This window comes from Carassius auratus, chromosome 24 (genome assembly GCF_003368295.1).
Source record: "Carassius auratus strain Wakin chromosome 24, ASM336829v1, whole genome shotgun sequence".
NCBI classification, from domain to species: domain Eukaryota; kingdom Metazoa; phylum Chordata; class Actinopteri; order Cypriniformes; family Cyprinidae; genus Carassius; species Carassius auratus.
Genome location: NC_039266.1, coordinates 15,749,188 through 15,773,345, shown reverse-complemented (window position 1 = coordinate 15,773,345; position 24,158 = coordinate 15,749,188). Strand labels below are relative to the sequence as shown.

Below are 24,158 nucleotides of genomic sequence, written 5' to 3'. Positions count from 1 at the left end.
GTCCGTGGTTAATAAACTATATGTTGTTTTATGTGCATATGGCCATAGAGCAGAGCACTTTAGCAGAGGTGCAGTCCAGGATAAAAACTCTGTAGTCATAAAACATTTGCTAACCCAAGGTCTTCTGTTTTGTGTGTGTGTATGAACAGTGATTGGGTTTTAAAGGCTTTTATACTCTTGATGGTTGCTAGCAGATTTTAATCACATACTGAAAAGGAGAGAGAACGAGAGAAAAAGCAAGGGAGGGAAGAAGAATCAGGAGTGCGGAAACATCAGATAATCTCCTGTGAATCACACACACACACACACACATCATACAGTGCGGTCTCATCAGCACACAGTGTCCGTGATGACCTGATCCTAACCTAACCTTGTACAGTATGATAGAGGCAGTTTCTTTTAACCATTTTTATAATCCTAAAACAGCCAATACTGCAGCTACATACTGCACACAGCACATACAAACATTATTACATTACTAAGATTGTTTTAGGTATACCTTAAGATGATATCAGTGCTGCATTTTCTAGCATCAACACAAATGTTTTTTAAGGTAACCTTGGTGATTTGACTGGCAACTGATGGTACGAACTTCGGGCAGGTGAAAGATTAATACAGAAGAACATTATGACATCGGGTGATTCAATCAGTTTGCAATCATTATAAGTACTTAATTCTGATCGACACTTTAAAAAGTCTACTCTATGTCACCTGACTTTCTTCTGGTAAGAAGGTCCACAAGCATTCTAGTAAATTCTGTGCTGTGTCTGGGAGGGGGAGCTGGTCGGTGAGCTGGGCTTTCATTAGTGAAACTCTGCATAGATGTTTGCCATTCTGTTTTGAGAGCTTATTAGGGGGTTTATCTCCTGAGCAGATTAGATTCCCTGCGCTGTAAGAGCGTGGAAACGTACAGACTGTACAAACAAGATGCAAAAACCACGGGCAGATGTGTTCTCTGCTGCAATCCAGCAGATGCAAATCCATCGTATTACTTGTGTGCATGTATGCATGTGTGTGTGTGTGTGTGTGTGTGTGTGTGTGTGTGTGTGTGTGTGTGTGTGTGTTTGAGAGATTTTGAAGGTGTGTGCATATTTCTGGGTTGGCTTTACTATGTTTTTAATTTTGTAGTTCTAGATGTTGATATATAGAAGTAATACACAGTGATTGGAGATTAATAGAATGCAACACAAAAATGATATACATTTTCTAATCCAATCTATACTATATTAGTTTCTGTCTGTCTATCTATCTATCTATCTATCTATCTATCTATCTATCTATCTATCTATCTATCTATCTATCTATCTATCTATCTATCTATCTATCTATCTATCTATCTATCTATCTATCTATCATAAAGATGAGCTTATGTCTCGATGGCATCATAATGTCTTCATGTCTTCTTAATTCCACAGACCTCTATCCCACTAACCTGTGCTTCCCTGTGCTTCTCGGTTATCAGACTGACACCATAACAGTCTTGAGGGAGCTCCTTTCACTTCTGTGGCCCTTAAAGAGTATATACAGAAATATAATACTATATATATATATATATATATATATATATATATATATATATATATATATATATATATATATATATATATATATATATATATATATATATATATAGTATTATATTTCTGTATATACTCTTTAAGGGCCACAGAAGTGAAAGGAGCCCCCTCCAATCACTGTGTATATAATAATAATTATTATTATTATTATTATTATTATTTATTATATTAAATTATAATATTATTATAATTATAATATTATAATTATAATAATATAATATTTTAATATTATATAATATTATATGATTATATATTTTTAATTTTATTTTACTATATATATTTTTGTAATTGTTAAAATCAAGATTTTAGAAAAAAACTAGCTGGTGTGGATGCCATAAATTCACACAAATAAAAAAAAAAAAAAAAATGCATTATAGGTTTATACATTTGTCATTAATGATTATATTTTAAAATTTTTAATTATTGATGAATTAAAATAAGTATTTATTATGTTTTAATTGTTATATATTTTAATATTACAATTATTTAACTCACAATATTTGACTTTTTTATATCTTTTAATATATAATATATATATATATTAATTATATATATATATAGTAGTAACTACAAAAAGGACTAAAATATAAACAATCTTGATGCAACATGCAAGGACTTTCCAAAAATATTCTTCTTATCAAGTATTCAACAGTACATTTTAAGGAAACACATATTTTGCTTTAAAAAAATGTATTGCAGTAAGTTGTATTGCAGTAAGTTAAAAATTGCCAAATTAAACCTAATAAAGTAACATACCATTAATAACTTTTATACTGCAACACTGTTTGTTTGCTTTTTTTCAGTGCACAACCCTGTCTCTCACCTGGGCTCTATTGCCCAGGAATCAGAGATTTTGGATGCATCTCACAAACTCACTGCGGATGGACAGTGGCTGTGCTGTCCGTGCACATGCAAGCCCAGGCTTCCTCCTCAAGTCATCTGTGACCGGAACGCAATTGGATTCTTTAGGGGGATACTGTGGAGCCCCTTTGCCTTCCATTCAACTCTGAATCTCATTCATAAGAAGCAACACAACTGACAGAAGCAGAACTACACAGAGGATGAGGGTATCACCCCGGCTCGCTCTCTGCTGCAAAACACCAGCAAAACATCAATGAGAGCGCAGAGAGCATACTGAACCCAAGCGTGCACCTGCATGCTAAGTAAGGGATGAAAGAGAAAGCACAGATAATGTAGTATCTCTCATCATGCAGATAAGTGAGGAAGCATTTGGATGATATATATTTAGAACATTTCGAGGGTGCTCAGACACACTGACACACACAGAGAGTGCAGTGGATAACAGCTCTTGAGTTTAATATCTCATGGATATTTCAGCAGGGTGAAGCTTCTTTGGTTTCTCTTTCTCTCTCTCTCTCTCTCTCTCACTCCCAGCCTCAGGGTGTATATGAATGTTGGAAGCATTGCTGGACACAAGCTAAAGCGGTCTAGCTTGTTGTGATGCTTATCTTGTGAAACAAGGCATGATTGACAGCACTTTTCCTGTCAGGGACAATCGAAAGATCACCTCAAACATATCTGGAAATATCAGCATTGTCACACCTTACCAGAAATGTGAAGAAACTGAATATGTATGTATATACTGTAAAATATAATAATATATACAGATGGATAGAAACTGTATATGCCATTCTACTAACACATCGTAAATCTAGGCCTATAATATGTCATTCAAATGGATGGAATTTTTCAAAACTCAAAATGTTTATTTAGTAAAAACACAAAGCTACTTTTAAGCTGCAAACTTGTCATCAATGGAGAAAGATGCTTTTTGCAGCCGGATGGTGTAGTTACAACATTTACCAGCAGGGTCGAACTGGACCATGCTAAACAGCCATGAATCTTTGGTAGAAACAATGGCTACCAGGGTGAATCTGAGGTACAATAGTATGCATCAGTTTTATTTTAGAAGCACTGAGCAGGAAGCATGCAATGTGTCTTTAGAATCACTGTATTACTAGTCCATATAATGTGGGTAAACATGAAACATGTTTAGATGTGCAGGAGCTTGGTTAGGGCATCACATTAAACACGCATGTGTGGACAAGCATGAAGACACGTGTTTCTTTCGCTGCGTATGTATATCTCCCTCCTCTCCCACCCTCTACCTTCTTCATGCATTTCAGACCGCATTACATGCGTGTCAGTGCAGAATAAAGGATGAAAAATGACACAGCTTTGAGGGTGGCTGGACTGGGCTGCCAAACTAAACACGCATAGGACAGAAACTCTGTATTCAATTAGAAGTAAAGAGAGATCCCTGTGAGGGATTCTGCAGCTGTAGCTGCTGCTGTGCCAGTCCATTAGAGCGGGGAGATTCCTGTCATTCCCTAACACAGATTTCCAAACCCCACAGGTGATGCTGTACATACATAAACTACTGGACAGTTCATCAGCGTGCTGCAGCTCAACAGTGGCCCCTGTGGGCTGATGAGGGTATACCACCATATATTTCCATTATATTCCCTATATACTGTGTATGTGTGTCATATTATGATCTCTCTTTTCTCTCTAAAATAGCAAAACACATTGAGTTAAATGTGCCTTGAGTGATCTTTCCTTTACTAGTAGCAAAAATAAAATAAAAAAATCAAACATCAAATATCACATTTTCTCGTTGTACGTGAACTGCATCAAACGTCTCAAGCAGTCTTGCCTGTAGCCAGATGTGATAGTTTTATTTGAAAGGGGTCATATGAAGCTGCTAAAAAGAACATTATTTTGTGTATTTGGTGTAAAGAAATAATGTACACAATATACATTATTGTTTCTTCTCTATGCTCCGCCTTTTTGAAATTTGTAGTTTTTTTACAAAGCTCATGTGACCCCTTTAAAGAAATAATTCCTTTGTTTACCCTGTGAATGGCAGGTATGTCTGTTGAGACAAAAGAATTGCAAATCACAATTCTATGAATTCTTTTAGTTTTTTCCAGTAAAACAAATCATCATTCATGAGAGAAAAAAAACCATATTGTACCATTTTCAACATTAGTAGGTCAAGTTGATCAATTTTCCCACGTTGCCTGTGGTGACAGTTATTCAGTTCCTCTCTTGGTGGGGTTCTGTGTGCAGTGACATACAGAAGCATTTATCTGCAGGTGGCTCTGTAATTCAACCCTTCACCTGCTTGTTGTTTGACTAGCGTAGCATTATTGTCAGTAAGTAGACGGTTATTATTCAAAGTATCTTAGCACACAAATTAATGCCTCAGTACACTGGATGGAAACCAGGGCTTGGGGGATTTTGGCAATACTACAGAAGAAACACATGACCTGACAACTTAACAGTACTAACTATTTAGGTTAAGGTTCCTTACAAAATATGAGTAGTGTTTACCTGAGAAAAACTTACCACAGTGATGCCAGGGTTTTGCTTTGAGATTGCTAAACTATTCAATATACTGTGGTCTTTATATATGATTCTAGTTCCCTTGTTTAGCATAAGAATATTGGATTGGAATCACCTTTGAGGTGAAAACTGTAAATCTGATCAGTTTGAAATATAATAGCTTGCCTCACTATAAGAGGTATTATACTTGTTTGTATCAGTGCAGGATGAATTCAATACTTACACAGTTAAAAAAAAAATCTTTTTTCAGTGTATTGGTGCAAATATAAATTTGAGGTTCGAGAAAGAAAACAAATAACAATAGTGTACAAACCCGTACTAAAAGTAGCTTTATTGAAGAAACGTATGCATGTACAGCACATAAAGCTCTCATACATTTCAGGTACTGAGAACATGAAAAATTGTGTGACAGTTTCACACATATAAAATGATGACATAAAAGACTTGCAGTTTTTTTTTTACAATATTGTAGTGATTTTAACAGACAAAACCAATCACACATCTTTGGCAAGTTTTCAAATGTGTATCATTCCCCCAAAAGGCACAAAATAGTAATTTATTTTAATGCACTTGAGTAATATTTTCTTAAGTTGGCACTTTCATCTGCCAAACCATCACTAATTAGCACTAAAGGCGCATCCTTGCCATAATAATGAGTTGTAGTTTTTTTGACATACAAGTTAAATAATTTGTGGCATGCACATATACATAATCTCAATACCCTAAAGTGTATAAGGACTCGTTCAAAAAGAAACATTTGTAAAATAAAAAAAACAGAAACACTCAGTCTGTCTATGGCTTTTAGCAACTGAAATTTATTAGAAAAAACAAGGCAATATAGATACCAAACTCACACCATTTATTTACACAAACATACAGTGCGGTCACAAAACTACACACCAAAAAGGTTATAGAAAAGCCATGCGGTGTTATGTGCATATTGTATGTGTGCAGGGTCTTGCAGTTACACAGTATAATTCTCAGGGTAAAATGAATAATGTGTATCCTCTATTGTTCTGTTCTTGCAGCTACACTAAACAATCTTGCTAACCAACAGCAGAAAACAGAGTTGACATCACTGCTCTTGGATTCCCCAGCGCACAAACAAACAATATTTTGCAGCTACGTCACTGCACTGTACACACAAATACTGAGCTCAGATTATTGTGAGAACAAAAAAAGAAGAGTTTTATGGAAGCGGAGAAAGTGAACTGGCCATTTGACCTGATGCTTCACCGTTCCAAACACTTACTGATACAGTAAACCTGAAGAAGGATCAACAAATTCATATTTACATCTGGGACACTACAATATATTGACTTAAGTGCCTGGTTGGGGCTTTCGGATTTCTATAAAGAATAAATAACTTAAAAAAAGTGAAAGAACATAATATGATTCACTTATAAACAGGTAATCTATAAACTAAGACATCACTGCTTGTATTCTATATGATATGCAAAAAAGCATGTTGCTAAATGATACGCCATAATAATGCAGAGGTTAATCAACATAGTAATGCTCCATATAGATGTCATTACTAAAAGAGCAAACACGTTTTGTTAAATGTCATGATAGCCACAATTTCTACTTCTAAATACAATTAACATCACCCAAATACATACATGCATACGTAAAGAAATATTAAAAGAAACAATTTTCGGTGCCTGATGGATTTTTTTTTGCGAACTATTCACCATTAGAAATGGGAGCTCAACAAAAAAGCGGTTCCTGCATACTCTCTTGTCTATCACGCACACACATCCAGCTGAATCTTTTCAAACACACTTATATACAGTATACACACGGATCCATCTCAATCGAACACTCCATCCACCAGACACAAATAATGACACCATTCACCCACCCACTCAAAAAAAACACTAACACCATACATTAGAATACAATGCAATAATAGTAATGAAGTGGAAGAAACAAATAAAGGCGCTTAAGAAACGGGAACAACAAAGTGAGGATGAGAGATCAGAGACCAGCTATAATTCACTGTCAATCAGTTTAGAAATATTTGGGTAACGGATTGGAAATATGCAAATCCATACACAGTCAGTATCTGTCAGTCAGGCTGGTAGAAGATAGATGACAAATTTCACAATGAAAGTCAGTTGGGGTCTAATTTTGTTTTGGCTAAAATATCATCTTTTGTTTTTTGTTTTTTTAGAAGAAAAGTCATACGGGTTTGTAATGACGTGAGGGTGAATGAATGATAGAATGTTTATACTGTACACTGAAATGGGTTATTGTGTAACTGTCAGTTTAACTGACTGGTCTCAAAGCTTTTGAACTGAGGTGTTTGGGACTCACCTTATCTATAGCAATGCTACGCTATCTTTAGTAAGGCTCAGTTTGTCCATGTCCCTGTGTGAGTGTGCATTTTAATGTCATGAATGGTAGAACTTCTCATTGTAGCGATGGATGGTGACGCAGCCGTGGTAGGAAATGGGGCGGGGCATGGCGGCCACGCCTGTGATGATACCGGTGGACGGGTCATAGCACAGGATGGTGTCTGACGCCTCTCCGTTTTCACCACGGCCACCCAGGATAAAGATCTTTCCGTTACATACCGACATACCGCAACTTTCCTGAAAAACAAGAGCGAGAGCATAAACATGCTGGTCTGTTTACTCAAGTGTGTGTCAAGCGAGTGCAACACATGAGTTCAGGAAGTTTATGTGAGCTGGGTAGAATAATCTGTTACTTATTCTAAATTACATAACAGAATTTGTAGTTAGTAACGTAATCCATTTTGAGTAAATGTAATCAGACTACTTTTTGATTACTTTTAGATTACTGTTGACCTACCTTGTTTAATCACACTGATTTAAAAATAATAATCTTGTACTATATTGATATAAAAATAGAAAGAGAAAGTAATTATATTACATTTGTTGTAATTAACAACAAGGTTTCCCAAACTGAAGTTCTGAGTTCAACGTAAAGCTAATATTTAATTAAACCATAAAAATTTCAAATAATATCAATCAAAATAAAACACACACACAAAAAAAACCTTTTATTTTTTTACCCTGATGTCTTGTCACCGTTAACCAACAGAGAACCCTGAACATGCAAACATGGTACTTAATTATTAAAATATTTATTTAAAAATCTCAGGGATACTAAGAAAGTAAATATATTAGGTGAAAGTGGTTTTAAAAAAAAGGTTTAAGAATCCCTGCATTACAAGTACAAAAGAAATAGTGGATTTGAATGTGTTTGAAAGACAAACGCCTTCCAAAGACATAGTAATACAGGGTTAAATCATATATATTTATCGCATATATATCCACATTTATCAAATTCATAAACTAAAGATTACAAATATATCAATAATTAATCTAAATATATGTGTTAAGATTTTTTTTCTAATGCGATTCTCTTTCCTAGAACTTTTTATTGAAGAATTGTTTTAATTCTCTACTGAAAGAGTGAATAAGAAAAACACTTCTAGAGGTAAATCTACTTTGCACTCTAAAGCATGTTAAATCTTCATTTTATGACAGCCAGTACCTGCTTGCTGAATGTGTGGGCTACATGCATCCAGTAATCTTCAGTAGGATCGTAGCAGTAGATGGATTTGGTCAGACCTCCAGAAACATAGATGAGATTGTTCAAAGATACCGCTGTGATGCAGCGCTTAGCAATGGGGATGTTGGCCCTTAGCAACCAGGAGTCAGACTCTGGGTCATAGCACTGAACCTGGGGGAAAAAACACAAGCTGATGTTAATAATAAAATAAAATAAAAATAAAAACCACTTGGACAATGTTATATCTCCTCAGGCTGCAAAACAGTTCCTGGAGTCACATACATCTATCAATCCCTCTGCCGTTTTAGTAAACAAGGGTGTTGATAACAATTTCACAGACTTTTTGTGGTCTTACAAATATGAAACTGCCTTGAGGAAATGTGAACTCACAAAAAAACAGAAATCAGCGATCATGTGTCCTGATAAGAAGGAAACATAAATCATACACAGACACGATATCTCCTGAGAAAAGCCTGAATGCATTTTTATCTCCCTCTCTGTGTGAAGTATGTGATACGGGAGGGGGTGGTATTACAGGGGCTTCACACATTTTGGAAATAGCAGACACTTGTGCAAAAGAACCGTCTGACTACATGACAGTAATAGTCAAATTACACACAACACATATGCTTTAACCAATCAGAGTTAAGACAGGTGACATAACTAACATAAGAACTTCTTATAAGGAAGCAGGAAATGCTCCAACTGTTTCGAATTCCCTGAAGCCGTTTTCGTCAATATCCTAAACAACCATCACAACAAATATAAAAAAAAATGGCATCAAGCTGTCCTCAGTAGAATAATGGGTCCAAAGAAGTTTGTTTGGCAATTAAAGGTGAACTAGTTCAGAACCACGACACTGAAGCACAGCTAAATACATTAAGGGAATCCAGTGAAATATCTGCAGCTGAGTGTTTCTCTCCAAAGAGACACCTGGAGAATGTATCAGAGCGGGCTGACAGATCCAGGTCAGATGGTCGTAACTGTTAAACTCCTTTAGGGGGCAGCGGAAAGCACCTTCAACTTCTCTCCAAATCTATTGTTCAGTTAAGTCAAAGTTAGGCCACGATGAAGGGAAAAACTTTGTCCAACCACAGTGTAAAAGTATACAAGCTCCTATCATGCAACAAAGGGGAGAATCTAACAGCTGGCACACACAGAGTTTAAGCAATTGATGTCTTTTTGGTCACACACAATGTCATAGTTACCATAGTAGGGACTTTGTATACTTAAGCTTCCTGTAATTCCTCAACTGACGTATTTAAACATAGAATGACCTCTTTTTCACCTCAACTATACTGTACATAGATAAGTTATTAAGTTTGAGTATAAAACTGTTGTTAGCGTTTAAGGAAATGTTCACCCAAAATTGAAAATATTGTCATCATTTAGTCGCCCTAATGTCATTCTAAAACTGTAAACATTTCTTTGTGTTGAACACAAAAGAAGATATTTAGAAGTTTTTTCAAGAACCAATAAGTTGTTGGTCCCAAATTGGTATTGTTGGACTTCCATAGTAGACAAACAAACCTATGGAAGTCAGTTGGGACGATTGACGATTTGATTACCAGCATTCTTCAAAATATCTTCTTTGACAGTCGATTCAGAGTGCTGCAATTAATCTAATTAATGGCAAACTAAATTTGGATGTAAAAATGCCCACAAAAGATCATTTAAAGCTATTATCATGTTAAATGTCTAGGCTACAATGGCCTAACATAAAGTATGGAACAATATTTGTCAACTGTATTAAATCTAAGATGATGTACAGGTCTGGGGGCAGGGCCAGTGCGTTAACTTTGTTACAATATTTTAAATCGCGTTATTTTTTCATTACTAATTAAGTTAACATGTTAATCTGACAGCCCTACTTCTTTATTGTTCAACATAATCAATGAAACTCAGGTTTGAAGGACATGAGGGTGAGTAAATAATGACAACATTTTTGGGTGAACTATCCCTTTAACTAAATCTATCAAAAATCATTTTCGTTAAATAAAATAAAGTTATAGAATAAAAATAGAATAAAAAAACTGATTTAGAAATATTGCCTTGGTAATCAACTGAAATAAAAATACCGAAATAGTAAAACAACAAATAATAAAACTAAAATAACTACAAAACTAATAAAAAATAATAAAAGTACCAATAAATAAAATTACTTAAATTTCAACTAAAATAAAAAATGAACATTTAACAATAAAATCTAATTCAATGTAATAAAAAATACAATAATAGTATTACATGAATACTAAAATAACAGTGATTTTAATAATGCTAATTAGTTAACCCTCCCATTGTTCTGAGTGAACTCTCTTTAACTATTCTTATTCTTACTCTTAGTCTTAGCTAACAGAGTTTAATAGGATTAAAGATTTATTAAAGTAACAGCAAATAAAAAAACAATCACCCATATCTTAATTTAAACTGTATAATCAGAGCTCTTATTTAGTGTGGCTGGGTTTGTGGTCCACTGCACTGTTTAGAGAAATCTCAAGATGACTACACTGGAAAACAAAGTGTCACACCCTCCAGTAGCATGACCCAAAAATAAATGTAATGTTTGCATGCAGTAAATGCACAATGACATGCAGAGATAACTAACAGGGCGGTTTTCAAAGACACCCTACTCCTCAACACCATGCGTCATACTCTTCAACAAACCTTATCTGAGCATGTGTTGTCATCAGGTCCTCCTCCAATCACAAACAGCTTGCTGACACAGCTGGTGACGGCTGGCGAGCTGACGGCCTCCTTCATGGGTGCCACCTCCGTCCAGCGGTTTGAGAAAGAGTCGTAGCATTCGACGCTGCTTAGTCTTGACTGACCGTCATACCCACCAACTGCATACACCTGTAGATGAACACAATTTAAGTTATGGAGCCCGTACACAATACATTTCAAACACCATATTAGTGTTGTGTAATGGAAGTACGTTCAAACTGTTTTTCTCTGTTTTGAGTTGTACGTGACATTTCTGAGGATGACACAATCTGGAGGAAAAATGAGGCATGTAGATTTAACCAAACAAGAACTACTGTTTACCCTTTGATATCGCAATTCTGAAATGGATGTAATGACAAAGGGATTGATACAGACACATGCACATGCACAAACCCAGAGGCTAGCACTGCATTAGTGACAAAACAAATCTATGATTATACATGCTTTTTTTTATTAGGTAAAGTGGACTAAACCATCCCAATCCCAATCCAAGAATTGTCCTTGTAGACAAATGGCAATTCAGAGGAACTTCTACATCCAACTGAGTTTGCATTATAAATAGTCATGAGGAGAACACATCACTTCTGATTGTGTCAGCAGTTAGACTCTTCTGGTTTACTCTGTCTGGAGTAACCAGAGGCGAGTACTTTGAATAACTTTGTGGCAAGTCTATGATTAAGATAAGGAAATAAATAAATCACACACACCAGATACACACACACACACACAATGTCATAATTTCCTTGTCTATTTCCAACAAAATACTGTGCATCTGAATGTGTACAGCATTATGTGGAATAAGTAGTATGTATGAATTCATTGTGTTCATAAAACAGTGTAAAGAGAGGGGTTTTGAATGCCAGTGAAGCATCCCATCTCCCAACATCCCACCATGGGCAATGTAGTATATATAACCACTAATATAAAAACAAATATTGTTGTTCATTTAAAAATAAAATAAAAATAAAATAAAAATCTTTAGTTTACACAGTGTAAAATTTTAAAAACTGAACTAATTTTGGGGTTATACCATGACATGGTGTTATACTATTTGACAATGTCAAAAAACTGAACTTATCTCGGTCTTATACCCTTTGCCATTTCTTTTAAACTTAACTAATCTTGGGGTTATACCATTATATGAGGTTGTACCATTTAACATCTACAAACTTTTTGGGGATATAAACAAGTTGTAATTCTAATAACAATTTATATTAGTACTGCTTCAGTGTAAATATTTTAAATAAATTAAAAAGATATATTATGTAATGAAAAATTATTATGAAAATGAAATGTATTTTTATTACAGCCTTCATGAGTTGCACTAATTAGAAACAAAACCAAAATGCAAGAAAACCTGTCAAAACTTTTGTATAGAGACTAATTCTTATTAACTATTTGCATAATAGCATGCCTATTATTATTATCATATTGAGTGTTTTTAGTACTTATAAAGCACATATTCTGCATGACAATATTCTACATCCCTAATCCTACCTAACACCTTAACAACTACCTTACTAACTATTAATAAGCAGCAAATAAGGAGTTTATTGTGGCAAAAGTAAAAAAAATTAAATAAATAAATTGGACTTAAATAAAATGTGACCGAAAATCTTGTTTACACTATTCAGATTTTCTCTTGTTTTGATGTCAAAACATAAATAGATATGCCCCTTTCACGAGTTGGCCGGATGCCAGTAAAGATGTTTACATGCAGAGCAAAATAGGGGTAACAGGGTGAGAGCGAATGTGAATGTCAATGTGAGCAATCAGGTTTTGCATAAATCAGTTAAGACAGTTGAAAACTACAGTTGAAGGGATTTCTGTGACCTGGGTTATTAACCAGTCAATATTGGCAGCATCCAATAGATGTGACCAAAACAGAACCGCTGCAAAAACATGAGCTTTCTGAGTGCAACGTGTTAACAGTTCTGTGTTGATACTCAATCACTCTTGTGTTTCTAAGTACCCAAAGAGACTTCTGGAAATTTCTCATTAACTCTCAAATGAAAACACGTGGAACACAAAAACCCTGTAGAGTTAGTGTCTCCATAAAGAAGAAGGTAAACATGTTTCGCTTAATGGAACAACCAAGAAAACCGGTTTGACCAGTGGTGGTGCAAGAACATGCTCGAACACAGAGGGGCCACACGCCACTTACACAAAAACAAAGCCATATGCTTTCTGGTGAGCTCTTTGTTCAGACTCAGATGTTATTGAGACAGTCCTTTCTCCCCTGGGACTGATAAGATGGTATATCAACAAAATAGCTATAAAAACCATGCTTTATCAGTTCACTGTGTGCATAAGTGTGAGTCATTTTCATTGAAATGTTGTATCACACAAACACAATAATCACATACAGTATATCTAACCAGTGCCAGCACGGCTCACATTACTTTAATCGCAGCATAACCCGGTGGTAACTTTTTTTTATCTTGGTGTTGTGAGTTGATTAGATTTCATCCATCAGTCATGAATCTTTCTTAAGCGATAAATCTAACCACAGTCAAACAATCCATATGCCTTCTGGGGTCAAATTCAGTTTTTTTTTTACAGAAACACAAAGAGTTGGAGAGACTATAGCAGACACCCAGAGACAGGAATCTGAGGGGAAAATATCTGAATAATCTGCAATACAAAGAATCAAACAAACAAACCAAGTGAAAGAGGCGTTCATGCAGACAGCTGGCTATAACTCACAGTGCATGTTAATTAGTTATTGCACAAGTAGCTTTTGTTGGCTCGGCTCATTCCATTCAGAAGACTTTACTTTAAGAAGAAATTATTGAACCTTTGAGTTGGTTCCTCACTGAATACATAAAATGCAGCAGATCTTTCGCAAACAGAACAGAACAGAACAGAACTGTTTTACCCCCTGCTAAATTAAATCAGATCTCTGGAGCGGATTATGGAAGTAAATTTGTTTTTTTCTTCGAAAACAGCCAGATATGTGTATACAGATCCAAATGCTTTTGGCAGAGTCTTTCCTTTATTGTACGGGCTGTACACGTCTGATCACTTCAACGTCAGTTACTTATTATTAAAAACTGCACTGTAAGAAAACCAGCTCCTAGGGAGAGGTTAAAAATTATGTCATTGTTGAATAAAAACAAGGAACAGGTTCCAAGAGGGAAAATGGAGGCTTTGAAAGTGATAGACAAATTGAGGACAACACAAAGAGCATTAAATGACAAACAGGCAATCAATTATAAGGTGGAACATGTTTGAAAGTTAAATATGGGTTAACCAACAACACACATTCCTATATGTAGGAAATATTAACCATAGGAAGAGTTATGTAAACCATAGCCATCATCAAAACAAGAAATCATCATCTTTAATGTGGCATGACTAACTGAGCCAACAAAAACACCCTTAAAATGTTGGAGTGTATTGGTTTCAGTCAACTGGTTTTAAACATTCTGTGTAGTCTACCTTGTGTGGATTTGTTCATAGTTCAACAACCTGTCCATGTTAGCATGAGCCAAATTTGGCTAGCACTTTAAAGTGGCATATTCATTTATGCAGAATGCTCTCGTTTCATTGGATGTGTGGGCTTCCAAAACAAAAGATTTAAGTGATTGGACGCACCTTTCCCAACAAAACTGCCATTTTGTGTCTCCAACGGCCCTTGTTCAAGGAGGCAACCCTGATCCAGATGTTGAGCTGGGAATTGTACATCCAGACATCCCTGCTGTTGATTCTACCACCTGAAATTGCATCACCAACTGGTCACAACCAATATTTTATGCCGCAGTATGCACTTAATATAATACTTATGCAATAATATAAATATGAAAAAAATGACCCATTACACATTTGGTGAATGTTCCTTGTTCTTTGTTATCTCACATAAACACATGAATAATATGTGAATAATAAAACAATAGTTGCAGACATCTTGCACCAGTTTTTGAGAAGCTTCCCGGTGAAGCAACATAATTAGAGACATAATTTCTAAACTAGAAATATGCTGTTAAGAACTTATTTATTTACTTTATAACTTTATTTACCAACATACATTTTAATTCATTTTTATTTAACATTTATTTTTCCAACAGATAGTAAAGAAAAATCAGCCAACAAATGTCTGCCATTCTACGGTTAAGAAAGCATCCCAGGATGCACCTCACAAATTTGTTTGAAAAACTGAGCAGAGCTATAATCTAAGATACTCTGAAAAACTAAAATTATAAGATTTGTATAACATTCATTTGATCACCACATAATTCCCATACTTCCATTTTTCCATTATTTCATAGTTTGAGTGTCCTAACTATAACTACACAATGTAAAAAATTGTAATAATAAAGAATGACTCGGTAAGTGGTAAAAGTGAGCAAACATGTGACTGGGATTGCATCAGTTAACAAATGTACATCTCTGTGATAATTCTAACAAAAGCTAATCATCTTCATAACTGTTCAAGTTCTTCAGGAAGCACCGGCAGTGTGGAAAGAACAGCAAAGCTGTTCAACCCGAAACTCATCTCTCTATTGTGTCAATTTCCATTATTTATATCTGACTCACATCTTGAGTTTGATGCCTACAATATATATAGAAATATGACACATATACATGCTTCCTGCCTTAAAAAAGCCTGAAGTGTCCTGGCTTACTGAACAAACTTCAAAGAAGAAGAAGAAACTAGATGTGTGAGGAAAGGAATGAACTTAAAGGAGGTTGAAACGAGAGATACAGTGAGAGGGAGAAGTGTTAACTAGCAGAACTGTTCTCATGGAAACACGTGAGCGCTTGGCACATGCAGAATGCAAACCAAACCGATCGCTCAGGATTCCAGCCCCCTCACCCACCCTTGTACTCTCTCTCTCTCTCTCTCTCTCTAACAGTCTTTTCTCATGAGAGAACTGGTATTCCTGGTCCATTTTAATTACGTCTCACAGTCTTTTTGCTGAATCTGCTTGCTGTTCAAAGTGAGCTGCTCTGTAAAGTGTGGGGCCCTGCTAACAAACCCCTGCAGACTTAACCAGCTAAGAGGTAAACATCAAACTAGGTCATCTACAATAATCAAGAAATTAATGACAGAGGATAAAAATGATGAAGGGCATACAAAAGCTAGCCTTAGATATCACACAATCAATCTTTCATTTCACAATAAGCAATCCTAATATTACAATTCTTTATATTTCTTTTATCTTTAATGTCATCTAGATCTTAATGCATCTTTAAAAACTGACAATTAGCAAATATACACATTCAAAATGTATAGTCTATGTCAGACCAAACATATTAATAGCTCATATTGCATTGACAAGATTTTCAACATTTTATCAAATCAAATGCTGTCTAGAATGAGAATGTTCCTCCCCTTAATATTAGCAAGAAGCAAATCATCTTCCTGACTCAGATTCAAACAAAAGGCTACTCGTGTTTGATATTTCATGCCTAATCTTCATGTCTCGACAGGAAATGCATTAACACCAAGAAACGTCTTTCCACCACTGTCTGCGAAACAATTTTGCATTCATGAAATGTTATTACAAATATCCATGTTTACCTGAGACCAGAATGTCATTCCTGAGGGCACACACAGCATATTCTGACTTGGTGAACTCTGGGAGTTTGGCTAAGGATTTCCATTCCCCGGTTACAGGATCATAGCATTCGGTATACGGCAGGTTGAAACCCCCCATCCTCTCGCACCCTCCGACTACCACAATGACTTCTGAGAATCCAGTAGACCTACAGGGACAAGACAGGATGTCAAACTTTGACACATGGACAAATGTAAATCATTAATAGTCATGAAACATTGAGAGGGACACTCAGTCATACATCTAGCACTACACAACTTATTGTTTACATTTTGTTTTCTTGTCATTTTAGGCCTATTTTTTTCTCTGCAGTGACACTGAAATGAGAAGAGTTTAGAACCCCTTCTAAGAATAGCAGTGAACAACACTGTCTAGTAGAGCCAGGAGCACAATGTGTATTCTGTGTGCAAAGAACCAATCCACATGGAAACACAATTCATCCAGAACTAATTCCCCCCGGATTTTCCCCTGAAAATCATCTGCCTAGAAGACTGTGCTCTGTGTAAATGATCAGGGGGTTGGAGAGCCCATACGCTAAAGTTAGAGTTGAACTTTGAATACACTCTCCGGGGGAAAGAGATTAGAACGTATTGAGCCAGTCGCACGGTCGATTCATGCAAACATGGAAAATTCAGATCAGCCTTTCATGCGTGATGTAATTAGTCAAAATGCGCCACACCCACACAATCCCTGAAAATACTTAAGGGAGATCTGCCAGGCCCTATCCAATAATTCAAATTTAAGAACCATCCCAAATCTGCCTGGAAACAGAGGTGGAACTTCTGCCAACTGTAAACCGACACCCATCTGAAAACTCTTACATAGAGCCTTTGAAGCTGAGGAGATGTTTTGAGAGTGTGCCTTTTTCACCAAACCAAAGAGAAAAAAACGGTATGTGTAGTTGTAAACAAAGCACACTTTGAGGTTTTGCACGAATATGTATCAAGCTTTTGTCCATTTTTAGCTGGTTGCATGTGACTAGGGCAGCAGTTATCCTAATGACTTTGCTACACCTGTCTGCAAGCAGTCTATAATGAGGCTGTTAATAAATAAGCCCTGTAACATTGGAAGATCCTTCAGCGAATCACGCTCAGGCAGATTCCAGGTCACTATACATTCGGCTCTGAGAAAAACACTAGTGTGCAGTTTTCCACTAGCCCAGCTCTCTCTCACTTTCTCACATGTTCCTCCAGACATAACAAAACAAAGAGTGCATGCCGCAATCAGGATCAGGTCAACAGGAACGCGTTTCGAAACTCAGGTGTTTGTGTGTTATGAAGTTTGTGGAGGAAGAATTTGTATGGGCAAGCCCCGCCGAGACATTATTTTCCCACAGTGCACTGCAATACAGCTGGCCTGAAGGGGCTGTCTCTTCTTGCTCCGTCTCGCTGTACTTACAATGTGGCTTGGATTTTTCCATTTCCATAAATTTAAGCAACAGTTTTTTTTTTTATTCTCAACTAATGAGTGCAAAGCTATAAAAAAACAAGCCTTCAAGTTACTTCACTTGTTGAATCATGCCTTAGCGGTTTGAGGATGTCTGAATCTAGAACTGTAGCCTTTTTTTGAAATGGTTCCAGAAGTATCTGGGATCTTTAAGTACTTGGAACAATGCATTTCAACTAAGCTAATGATAACTACTGACTAGTAAACCACCATGGTTGATTCTGTAAGTTCAGAATAATTTGAAGTCAAGTCATGGACAACAAACTCTTTGATAGTGAATTGGTCAAACAGTTCGGGACAAGGCTTGGAAGACTCTTCTCTCTCCTCTTTCTGTAGTTTAAACTGCTAAAGACTAAGCCTTAGATTGTTGCTTGCATTAGTGAACATTTCTAGTTCGTAAATTGAATAAAGACCGTCATCATCAGGGAACATGGTAAGATGCCAGTAATACCTGCGTGGACGTGTTCTGGGTGACATCATCTCATTGCCCAAGACATGATAGCGTCTTGCCTCATGCAGAAGCTGGTAGCACTCTGGTGCATTTTGGATCAACTGGTCACCTTCTACCGTCTGCACGAAATAATTCGGATGCAGCAGGGGCAGGCGGACGTGGGTGAGAAGGTCTCGAAGCATGATTCGGCGGTGGTCCATGTCGTTGTACACCCAACGCATTACTGCCTCAAACACTGTCTCCTCCTTTCCAATGACTAGCTCGTCACTAGCAATGTACTCCTCCAGTTCCTCTTTACGCAAGTCCAAGAATTCTTCATGCTGGGCCACATCGGTAAAGCTCTGCAGCGCGTAAGAGCGACAGCGGCTGGCCAGTTGCTTGAGAGAGTGTGCGTCGGCAAAACGCTGGATGCCCAGGCAGTTGCAGGGATCGAGTTGGTCTTCCAAGAACTTGGCACAGGCATCACGTAGAGTGCCGATCTGGAATAGGCTGGAGGTCTCAAAGAGGAACTGAACGTTATCTGTAGTGATGCGGGCACGTCCGGTGTAGACGTACTGCAGGAAGGTGTCCATGGCTTCAGCACGGATGCCGTTGATCTCCACTAACATCTCACGGCTCTCCCGGTGGTCATTGCAGAACATTGCACGGAAGTAGCTACTGCAAGCTGACAACACGGCACGGTGACACGGGAACTCACGACCCTCCACACTGATCACAACGTCTGTGAAGAGTCGGCCGTCACGGAACTCATTAAACATCTGCAGAATGCTCTCAGAGTGGCACGGGCCGGAGGAGAAATCAAACACATCGTGATTGCTGAGGGACTTGTTGTCCATCTCCAGAACCTTTCGCTTGACTGCTGGGGACTCACGGACTCCAGAGTCCTCCCGGTTCAGTCTTCTGCCCAGAATAAGTACCATTGCTTTTAGACCAATGAGGCCCAAGGACTTGTAAACAATTAAAGCCAAAAAAGGTGCCTCAGCTGAAATTAAAAAGAGAAACATTATATTAATTGGGAAATTCGTGAACGTGTTATAATTATATAAAATGACAAAAAGTCACAATTCTGAGTCATAGCTTTTGTTACGTTTAAGTGGTGATAATGTACATACAATACAAAAACATTCCTTACGAAATTAAAATATCCTTGAAACAACAACTAAAGCTTATGCAGATTATCAGACTTAATTTACAAAACATGAAGTAGTACCTAATCACAACCACACAGTATCCAGCAAATGGTATCCAGACACATCCAAACGTGACACATTACCTATCAAACCTATTTTTTAATAAAGGTAGGTTTTTTTTTTTTTTTTTTTACATAAAAGTATAAAAATGTACTTTCTAAAATTTGATGTACTTTATCAACCCTTTGTAAAGACAACCTGGCAACCTTTTGTTTGCCTCACATTGCCCTCTCAAAGCCCAGGTAAATACACCTTTACACTAAACGGTGCTTTTCTGATCCTGCTGCCCTCTAGCAGTCACTTCCGTATTCAACAAGTGGATCAAAACAAAGAATTTAGGGAACGTCAACAAAATCTACTTCAAAACAGGACCTGCAGCACGTGTCGACTGACAAATCAATCACATATATATTTGTTATACCACTAAATCGCGACTAATGACATAAAGAAATTATCAAGTCAAATGGCGCTAACTTATAAACGGTTATTAAAAACATATTTAAAGCATACTGTAAATTTAGTAAAAAATCCCAAAAAGGGCATACCATAATTTTTGTGTCGCAGTTATGCCTCACTGTTGACAATAGATAACTCGATATCAAGAATTTTAGATAAAAGTGTACAAATAATATATTTTGCATTATTTGCGCGGGATATGTAAATACATAGGCTACATTATAATGAAATGACGAAAGATGTGTTTCATACTCATATTTTATATTCATTATTACTTAATAGAACAGAATAGAATAGAATAGAATTAACGTCATAATATAAATCATAAACTTACCTATTTAAAATGTGAAGAGTTTGTTATGAAAGTCTCTTCAATATCTAAAAAGTAAAAATCAGTCAAGGAAAACTGTGCTCGTCTAGCCGTCAGAGGTCATCTCTATTCCAGCAGTGTACCCAAAAGATCGTCTGGTGAAAAAAAAAACGGTCCGCAGGGTCCTTTATTGCCATCATCACATCCGAAAAACACAAGCGGCAATCAGCTGATGACGCAGACGTTCTGGGAAATGTAGTCGTCACTGCAGGCTAAAGGAAAGACGGTAGAGGCACAGGAGACTACAAGTACCAGAATTCTAAAAACGCCACATGGCCAAAGATTGTTTGTAAACGTTTCAACAGCCATAAGAGTGGCGGAGATGAATCTCGTGTCAGAAAGAGGTTCTGTTTTCCTCTTAAGAGTTTCATAGAAATTTATAAATGTTACAAAACACATTAACATACCTGAATTAATGAAACAGTAAATGCATATTTTAGTAAACAATCACAAATGTAATCTCATCCCTAATAATCACCCACACATGATTTTCCACTGACGTATTTTGTTATTGTAGTCTACTGCGCAAATGGTATTGTCTATCCCCTAACCCTAAACAACACAGAAGACTTTTGGTTTATTTTTAAAACTTGGCTTAATGTTTTAATTTAGCCGCCTGTACTGCAGCCCCCCAACCCCCCCCCCCAAAGCAGATTCCTGTTTTCCCTACATTGTGAGCACATTTTATAATTTCATAATTTGCTGTATGTAAAACAGAAGCACAGACGTTCGTGTTTCACTTAGGCAACGTTTTTATTTCGAGAAGCTAATTAACAATGTGGTCGAGTTTCAATGCTCTTTCTCGCCTCCATTGTATGAGGTTCAAGACAAAGACTCCCTTCTGTCGCAGTCCTTTCAACAGCAAAGGCACAGTTTAAACAGAGACACCTGGAACTGCTGGAAACCAGGCGAGGCGGTTGGACTTCCTTTCTTCTTCTGAATGCCTGGAGGCTAAACGTACCTGAACAATACATTCTGTGAATCAAGAAGATATGTTCAAGTAACTAAAATATAAGTATATATCTTTATTACAGGTATAGATATTTTTTGTTTAATTGAGTTTGTTTTAAGTTTATATAAATACATATATTTCATTTAAGTTTTAGTCATTTTGTTGTGTGTTTTCTCATTTATTTATTTTTATAATAAAAAATTTTAGCCTTGGACACTATCTAAAATAAAAATAAGTTTAAGGTCTTGATCAACAGTTCACCCAAAATGAAAATTTGCTGAATTTTTACTCAGGCTTCTAAGATGTAAATGTTTCTTCATCAGAACAGATGTGGATACATTAAGCATTACATCACTTGCTCACCATTGGATCCTCTGCAGTGAATGAGAGCCAAACCGATAAAATTAAAATCCACCGACATATTTGTCTAGAACTGTTTTATACTGTTTCAATGGATCTGTGCATATTTCTCTCCTGGTTCAGACAAGACTACTTTTTTTTTTTTTTTACTGTTTTATGTTACGGAAAAAGGACTTTATAATAAAAACATCTTGATGATGGATTTTTTTATTACAAACAAGCAGCTTTTTACTTCACACGATGTTAATTGATGGACTGGAGCCACATGGATTATTTATGGATTATTGTTTGAACTCTCATTCTGATGGCACCCATTCACTGCAGAGGATCTCCAAAAAATACTCCAAATCTGAAATCTTAATTTTATATTGAGTAGACTGTTGGACTGTTAAGATAAACAGCCAAGAAAATAAAGGCACGTTGACGCCTAAAGCATTCTCTGGAAGACTTTTTCTTCCTCTTTCAGTGGTTTCACCTGCAGTCTGTTTCTGTCCTGTTTGTGTTCAGTTGCGAGCCTGTGTCTCTGTTCCCTCTTGAATTCCACACCGTTAGTCAACAGCAGCTGACTGCACTTTCTGCTGCCTAAAGCACATTCCTATGTCTCTGTGTGTTTATGTGATCAGTAGTTATCCCAACATTAAAAGTGCTATAATAGAGCTTGGATCCAGTCAGCTAAGCCACACTAAAACACAAAAGGGGAAAGCCCAGTGCAAGTTCACTGACAAGTAGAATAACACAAATACTGAAAGAAAAAATATATATATTTGAATATTCATTAAGGAGGCATGGCCAAAAATTAAGTCAAACTGGCAGTTGTATCTAATCAAGCCACAGGGTGGCAGCAGACACTAACGGAAACAGTATAACAGGAAATTTGCAATCTCACACAGGTTAAAAAATTTCAGATTTGGGATTATTTGTTTTAAGAATAGTAATTTAGAGCTCATTTGTAAATTGAAATGAATCCATGCTCTAAAATATACTTGTAATTACTGGCCAAGTTCCAATCAACCAGAATGTTCTTATAAAACAACATCTTATATTCGGTTGTGTTGTAACATACAATCATTTAAGGAAAGTGTAACTTCATATCTAAATGTTACAGGTTGTAACAAGATCCCACAGTTTAGAAATAAGTAGTAGATTTGGCATACAAATTTGGCAACATCAAAGTTTGGCAAACAGTTTCACAAATTTTAAATAAAACACTTTCTAGTCTCCCTACAAGTTACATTCCTTTCAAACACTTTGGAGTTAAAAAGTAACCAAATATTTGACACTTAATTGATTAAGCTTTATACGTGTCGCGTTAACCTTCATCAGTCCATATATCCTCAGAAGGACATAATTTCTTTTTTTAGAAACAATTACCTGGAATTTACAGGCCCCAGGTATTTGTTTTGTAAAGCAGCGGAAAATCCCGTTCGATGGCCGAGATCTTAACAGCGCATCCCTCCCGTTCTCGCGAGAACTTTCGGTTCATGAGCGCCACAGAGCGCAGTGACGGCAAGCTGGAGTTCGTAAAGCGACGGAGGCGAAACTGTAGTGAAGCGCCTCACGGCTGGGGCAACATCCACATCATCTCTTCCCCCCGCGTTGTTGCCCCTGCCTTTTTTCCCCTCTTTTTAATGAAGGACAGAATAATCTGTAAGAAATATTCGCATAAGCCGCGTTCCTTTTTCTTTTTAAGTGACTATTTGCAGTATTTCCGACCCAGGAGCTGCATCTCTCGAAAGTAGCGGATTTCTGTCTTTTTCTCTACATTGAAAAACATCCTACACAAACACGCCGCGTAAACAAGTTCATAAATGGGTAAGTACAACCGATTTGTGCAAAGTCAGGTTATCTTAAGCCAGATATGCTATTGGCATGAGTGTGCTATTGCTGTGTAATATAAAACATTAATGAAACTGAACATCAATGATAGTGTTTGCATCATGCATCCGTCGCACTAACGTTAACTAAGGTTACATTGAAAGAAGATCTGATGATGTGGACACGTTTGCATGTCTCCTTCTCCGCTGCTCGGAGGTGATGAAGAGTTAAAAGCTGAATTTCATTTCCCTCTGAGGTTTCCTGCTCTCCTCCAGCTGTCCGTTATGTTTCTCTTCACAGATGTGGCTTTTGCTTCTGTTTCATAAGGATGTGGAGGAACAATC

At 36.7% G+C, this 24,158-nt stretch overlaps 2 protein-coding genes and 1 long non-coding RNA gene across 5 annotated transcripts in view; 1 reads left to right on the top strand and 2 right to left on the bottom strand.

Annotated features, from left to right (window-relative positions):
- Positions 1-5,247: 5,247 nt before the first annotated feature.
- Positions 5,248-20,853, bottom strand: LOC113042398 (kelch-like protein 24). Its single transcript, XM_026201251.1, has 7 exons — positions 20,652-20,853; positions 18,672-19,653; positions 16,738-16,922; positions 14,811-14,929; positions 11,154-11,342; positions 8,472-8,660; positions 5,248-7,543 (listed from the first exon to the last, which is right to left on the bottom strand). The coding sequence occupies exons 2-7, from the start codon at positions 19,589-19,591 to the stop codon at positions 7,343-7,345; spliced, it is 1,803 nt and encodes a 600-aa protein (XP_026057036.1). The 5' UTR covers positions 19,592-19,653; positions 20,652-20,853; the 3' UTR covers positions 5,248-7,342.
- A 540-nt stretch (positions 20,854-21,393) lies between these two features.
- Positions 21,394-23,423, bottom strand: LOC113042397 (uncharacterized). The gene is made up of 3 exons (XR_003275569.1): positions 23,371-23,423; positions 22,475-22,681; positions 21,394-21,662 (listed from the first exon to the last, which is right to left on the bottom strand). It is a non-coding gene; the product is annotated as an uncharacterized LOC113042397 (long non-coding RNA).
- A 118-nt stretch (positions 23,424-23,541) lies between these two features.
- LOC113042396 (SH3 domain-containing kinase-binding protein 1-like) overlaps positions 23,542-24,158 on the top strand; it is a 47,960-nt gene continuing 47,343 nt past the window's right edge. For all 3 annotated transcript variants that reach the window (XM_026201250.1, XM_026201249.1, XM_026201248.1), the window contains exon 1: positions 23,542-23,811. In XM_026201250.1, coding sequence (XP_026057035.1) covers positions 23,808-23,811 — 4 coding nt within the window. In that variant the 5' untranslated portion in view covers positions 23,542-23,807. The remainder of the gene's footprint in view (positions 23,812-24,158) is intronic.